At 39.4% G+C, this 6818-nt stretch overlaps 1 protein-coding gene across 2 annotated transcripts in view; it reads right to left on the bottom strand.

The window, feature by feature from the left end:
• Window positions 1-281: 281 nt before the first annotated feature.
• LOC132394173 (caspase activity and apoptosis inhibitor 1) overlaps window positions 282-6818 on the bottom strand; it is a 72208-nt gene continuing 65671 nt past the window's right edge. The window contains exon 6 of one of the 2 annotated variants that reach the window (XM_059969991.1): window positions 282-6729. In XM_059969991.1, the coding sequence (XP_059825974.1) occupies window positions 6371-6729 (359 nt within the window). In that variant the 3' untranslated portion in view covers window positions 282-6370. The remainder of the gene's footprint in view (window positions 6730-6818) is intronic. The other variant, XM_059969990.1, reaches the window with a different exon arrangement.

The following is a 6818-nucleotide window of genomic DNA, read 5'->3' as shown; positions in this document are numbered from 1 at the left end:
TAGTTAAGATGACGAATCCCCTGAATCAAATTAATTATATCCTGGGGTTTTGAATGAGATGCAGAAGCAATGATCTTCTAAATTGGTGCAAATGGATTCAAAAATAGCAAAAATAACAACTTCCTCATTTTTTAAAAAATGTTAAATTCACAGCTATTAGCCTGACATTACCCATCTGGAAACTGCAGGATTCACTATTAAGAAGCTGGTAGAAAGGTAGCAGGATAGAGTAGAGGAATTAGAAACTAGAGGGCTTTTAATTATGTATTATGCAAAAGGATTTTATACAAGAGCAAGTAATTGGATAACAAGTAATAAACAGTAGAAATAACAGATCATTTACAGTCTTACAGGTTATTTCTGGTAGAGTAATGCTGCAGCCTAGGCTATATTGATAACATGAATGAATAATCAATAGCATTAATTTTCAATGTCAGAAAATACATCTATACCGACCAAGAAATCTCTAGAATATCAAACTCTTCCTGACAGTTGTGCAATTCTTGATTAGTCAAAGTATCAAAGGGTACAGGGAGAAGGCAGAACAATAGGGTTCAGAGGGATAATAAATCAGCCATGATGAAATGGTGGAGCAGTCTTGATGGGCTGAGTGGCCTAATTCTGCTTCTGTCTTTTTTTCTTACGACTGGGATCTATATGGAGGCCAACAATGAGAAACACTAGCACACCGAGCAGAGATCCCATTTATCTGTGTAAAATGTCAACATTGAGAAAGTGGTTTAATTATTTAAAATAAAGTACTAATGCATTGGTTCCTTTAATTTACATCACAATAAAGGTCTCCATATACAGGGGACATCTAAACAACAGTCTCTCAGAATAGACGTGATATTTTAACTCCAATTTTGTCTGGACAAATCTTGATAGGAGACAAGCTAGGGACGCAAGTTTATGCCTGAAGCTTGGCTTCAACTGAAGCCTCGCTGTCCCTGACACTTAACTTTACAGAGTGTAGGATAGGTGAGGTCGGTCTTTTGTGAGGTTGGATGGTTCAAGACTGCAGACTGACTCCAGGCAGTGAATTGAGGGATGTAGGAATTCACCTGAACCCTTAGTGCCTAGGTGGCACATGGGGCCTCATGTAGGAAGTCGGCAGGAAACTTAACCTGACACATAACATTTGCTAGAAACCTAATGAACTGTGAAACAGCTTAAACAGATGCAGGTGTTACTTCTTCCGTCACATTCTTAAATCTTTCTTTTACAAAAGGATCAGAAGAAAAAGTAGCCATTTCTTTGCTTTTACTTTCTTTACTCCACTGCAAAAACAGCTTTTCCCCCTCCACCATCAGATCCCTGAATGGACAACGAATCAACCTCATTATTTTTGCACTAATTTAATATTTATATTTCTTATTGTAATGTACAGTATTTTTACATATTGCACTGTAGTAATGCAACACATTTCATGACATATGTCAGTGATATTAAATCTGATTCTGATACATCACCTGCAATGTTCAAGATGGTTTGTTCACCGACTACACCGGAAGAGAGGAGGTTCAAGGTACTTAGTTAGAGAGGGGGAAGTGAGATCCTGCATGCATCAGTGGCAAGACCACAATTCACATTAAAGACCTGAACTTAACTACTATTTCTGAATTTGCAGACATCAACAAGTAGAGAATGGATAAAGGCAACATTGGAGAGAATTACAAACAAATCACAGGAAGATATTATTAATTGTAGGCATTTTCTCTGTTAGTTTTATTTGAGACCAGCCAAAACCAGTGAAGGTGGAGAAATTAGACTAAACTCTTGCAATATGCAAAGCCAGAGACTGACACTTCTCTCCAGAAGAAACCCTAAATGGGCAAAAGTTGTGTATCACAGCAGCTCAGAAGTAAACATGGGTTGGTGATAAGCTCGATCAGTGCCTTCAGCAACCGTTCACTGTTCAGGTGTTTCCAATGAGTGGACAGTCGCAAGGCTACTGGACAGATATCCCAGGTCGGGTACTCAGGAAATGCAGGACTCAACTGGCTGATGTGTTTACAAACATTTCTAATCTCTCCCTCTCCCTGAGTAGAGTGCCCACCTGCTTCAAATCATTCACCACGGTTCCTGTACCTAAAAAGACCAAGGTAACATATCTTAACGATTGATTGGCATCCTGTTGCACTCACCTCAATAATAAGCAAATGCTTTGAGAGACTGGTCAAGGATTACATCTGCAGCATGCTACCACCCAAACTGGACCCCCTACAATTCACCTACCGACACAACTGTTTAACAGATGACGGAATAGCCACAGCTCTACACACCATCCTTACACATCTAGAGAAGAAGGATGCTTATGTGAGAATGCTATTCTTGGACTACAGTTCAGCATTCAACACCATAATTCCCTCCCGACTCAACAAGAAGCCCAGCAACCTCGGCCTTGACCCTGCCTTGTGCAGCTCGATCCTGGACTTCCTGTCAGATCACCGGCAGGTGGTAAGAGTGGGCTCCCTTACCTCTGCCCCTCAGGGCTGTGTACTAGCCCCCTCCTTTACTCTCTATATACCTGACTGTGTCGCCACCCACAGCTCCAATCTGCTAATTAAATTTGCTGATGACACTACACTGTTTATCAAATAATAATGAGGCAGCCTACAGAGAGGAAGTCATCACCTGACACAGTGGTGTCAAGAAAACCAACTCTCCTTCAATATCACAAAAACAAAGGAGCTGGTTGTGGACTACAGGAGGAATGGAGACGGGCTAACCCCTATAGACTTCAGTGTATCTGGGGTTGAGAGGGTGAACAGCTGTAAGTTCCTCAGCATACACATCACTGAGGATCTCATGTGGTCTGTACGTACCGGCTGCGTGATGAAAAAGGCACCACAGCACCTCTTTCACCTCAGACTGCTGAAGAAGTTTGGTATGGGCCCCCAATTCCTAAGAACTTTCCGCAGGGAGATGACTGAGAGCTCCTAACTGGCCGCATACTGCCTGGTATGGGAACTGTACTTCTCTCAATCGTAGGACTCTGCAGAGAGTGGTGCGGACAGCCCAGCACATCTGTAGATGTGAACTTCCCACTATTCAGGGCATTCACAGAGACAGGTCCATTAAAAAGGGCATGAAGGATCATTGGGGGTCCATAGTCACTTCAACCACAAACTGTTCCAGCTGCTATCATCCTGGAAACGGTAACGCAGCATAAAAGCCAGGAACAATAGGCTCCGGGACAACTTTTTCCACCAGGCCATCAGACTGATTAATTCATGCCGATACAGTTGTATTTCTATGTTATATTGACTGTCCTGTCGTACATACTATTTATTATAAATTACTATAATTTGCACATTGCACTTTTAGACAGCAACATAACGTAAATATTTTTACTCATGTATATGGAGGATGTAAGAAATAAAGTAATTCAATTCAATTTTCATCCAAAGTTGTGCCATGGCTCTCAAAGGCAACTATGCTCTGGGTCTAGGGGTTTAGGTCTTTCTGGACAGATCTGCGCCTAGCAGATCTTCCGACTATGAAGATTATTGATGTAATAACACATTTCACTTTATGTTTGGATAATTAATTAGGCATCCGTTAGTCTCGTGAGACCATGGATTTGCACCATAGAAGGTTTCCAGGGCACAGGCCTGGGCAGGGTTGTATGGGAGACCGGCAGTTGCCTAAGCTGCAAGCCTTCCCCTCTCCACGCCACCGATGTTGTCCAAGGGAAGGACACTAGAACCCAAGCAGCTTGGTGTTGTCGCAGAGCAATGTGTCGTTAAGTGCCTTGCTCAAGGACACAACACGCTGCCTCAGCTGAGGCTCGAACCAGTGACCTTCAGATCACTAGACCAATCCCTTATCCACTAGGCCATGTGCCAAAATTAAAGCTAATCTTTAATTTTGCAAATCCGTCATCCTAAGTAGTCATCTCCTCCATTATCAGTACACTGCAGTTACTCACTTTGGTAGCGCCCCTCACAGTCTCCACCACAGAGAAGTGCAAGGACAACTGACACATCCAAACACTACCATCTACAGGTTCCACTCCAAGTCACACATCATTCTAACTTGGGAATCTGCTTCTGATCCTTCATCACTGTGTCTAAAAATTCTGCAGTGTAAAGCTAAAAGCACTGTGCAAATGAGCTCTTCTAACAGAAGGACTGAGTGATTCAAGAAAACGTTTTACCATCATCTTGCAAACTGAAATTAGCTGGGCTTGTCACTGATGCGCAGACCACACGATAGGTACATACACACATTACATAAATTCTCCATAAAAATAAAACCAAGTAAAATGATCCATGGCTGAAATGTTAAATTTTAAGACAGAACACAAGCCAGCTGCTCACAGATCAAAAATATTATTTTGGCTGGAAAAAACAGGATGTGGACGGCAATAATTCAACTTGACCTTCTAAAGTTAAGAACATTTTTATACCTGTCTTATTTCACAGGTGGCTGTAGGTTTCCAAGTGTTCATGAGCAAGTCATCTCAAAAATCCAACAATGGATAGAACATAACTAGAAGCAAACGACATACATGAATGAAGGCAGAATTTAAAATCGGTATAGGAAGAATACAAGACTGTTCTAACATGAGTTGAAATTATTCAACCGATTTTGAATTGCAACCTCCAGCATCCAATTCAAGTGATTCTTTTGTTTCCAAGCTTTTTATCTTTTCCTTTCAAGTAGCTCTTAAAGGCCTCACTTCACCAAGACCTTGCAGAATACAAGAGCTTAGCTTCATTGTCAATCTTTCTAAAAGGATATGTTAAAGGCAGTACTTCAGTCAACATCTACTTACAATATAAATTGTCAATTCATTAAATAAAATGTGGTTCAACAAAGCCCAACCAAACATTCAAGAAACATAAACTAATGAAAACATTTCCATATCACATTGGAGTTTAATTGCATCTAAATCCAGACAAGTGTGCTGATACCAAAGATAATACCATTGATCTCAATTTTACAGTGGAAAATGCCATTTTGCTTTCCAGGAGTACTCTCAAGTCTTTACTTGTATATGGAATAATCCTTCTGTTCAATATACCTATACTTATGGTTACTCTCAGGAGAAGATTCTGATTCACTTTCCTCAAAGAACACATTTCAGCAGAAGCTGCCTGCAAATTAGAAAACTGTTCACCCAAAAATTGAAAACAATTAATTTTTTTTCAACGAATAATTAAGAAAACATTTAAATTTTACAGAATAACTAATACAATCAACTAACAAAATAGAATAAAAAATAATGCAATCTTGTGCTATTGCATACAAGTAACATGCATTTTGTTTAACAAATTTAATGACCTCATTAGAACTGCAAGAATCGTTTTGAAAAGTTCTCAACAAAAATATCTATAGTAATTTTCTTTTCTTCTAATTAAAATGGATGCTCTTTTCAAATCACTCAATAAATGTTAAATGCTAAAGTACATCCATTTTAAACGCTGAATGACAAAGTCTACATGCAACAACTTCACAAAGTTAATTTCAGCAGGTAATTAAAACATAATCTTGAACTTATTAAAAAACTTGAAAATGTCAACTAAACTGACAGTAATAAAAAAAAATGCCTGTCAGACAAAAAAATTCTTTACATATATAATAAACTAAATATTCTGCATTCTGGACAACTCATTGTTCAAGGGACATGTTTGATTTCTTCAGTGACAAGCCCTTTGAATTATATTTAATTTAAATTTTTTTTACACTTTGGTGACAGCCCAATTTGAAATTACCTTCTGGGGTAGAAAAAGACTTGCGTATGACAACGATTCCTATAACCATGGCTCAGATCTGTACAAACAAGTATCATTTGAAGTAATCAAATTTTATAATAGTGCCGAGATATAAAGTAAAAACTACATTGAGATGAAGTTCTCTCTACCACTGAACATGTCTCCTCAATTCCACTTCAAAGTACAGACTCCCTTGAGAATTGGTGAACCCGCAGAGGTCAAAATGAGCACGTGCTGCAAGCAGAATGTTAACAAACAAGCCACATCTAAACTGGTACTCCTATATAAACATTGGATTGAATGAGGAGGTCACTTACCATTTCCCTGCCAGACCATCCAGAGTACAAATACTATGTACTACTTTCATCAGTACTAATTACATGCTCAAATATCTTACCTGCTTTCATAGCACAATGCTTTTAAGAGGTTTTTTCAATGGCTAGTATCAGAGGCAGAGCGCTGAACAGAAAATTTCAGAAACAATGTCAAAAATTATTTCCAGCACAAAAATACATTAAGACATTGCGAGAAGAAAGATCAAAGACAAGTGTAGGAATACAGCGAAATTTTCTGATCTTCCATCTGGGCTGTAGTGTTAGCCTACGACAGGTTGGACCTTCTCAAGTTTCACAAGTTTGTCACAGGGGTTAAGTTTGAGTTTTGATGTCCCCAGCTCTCATTAGAGCTTTGATTGCCCTGGCTCGCATTTCCAGCTCAAGCAGCTCCAATTGCTGTGCTGAAGGTTGAAGACCATCCCCATCAGCACTGGGGGTAGCAGCTGATTGATCTCTCCCTGTGGTGGAGCCTGATAAACCTAGAATCTCATTTACACTCTTTTCAATGTCCTTCTGAATCTCGTCTTCAACACCAACATGTGTTGGTGCACATCTTGGGAGTACCACATCTGTACTGTCTTCTTGTTCATTGCAGTTTTGATCGATGTCACTATCATATGCCTCAGCATTTATACTAAGGGCATCACTTTCATCTCCAGATGGTCCACCTGCTGCAGAGAGAACAAATCCACACTACTTACTAAGTGAATGCATTGAATCAAATAAAAATTATCTTCCTGTGATATTCTAAACAAAAATA

The sequence above is a fragment of the Hypanus sabinus genome, chromosome 5 (assembly GCF_030144855.1).
Source record: "Hypanus sabinus isolate sHypSab1 chromosome 5, sHypSab1.hap1, whole genome shotgun sequence".
In the NCBI taxonomy this organism is placed as follows: Eukaryota; Metazoa; Chordata; class Chondrichthyes; order Myliobatiformes; family Dasyatidae; genus Hypanus; species Hypanus sabinus.
This window is presented reverse-complemented; position numbering and strand designations above follow the sequence as displayed.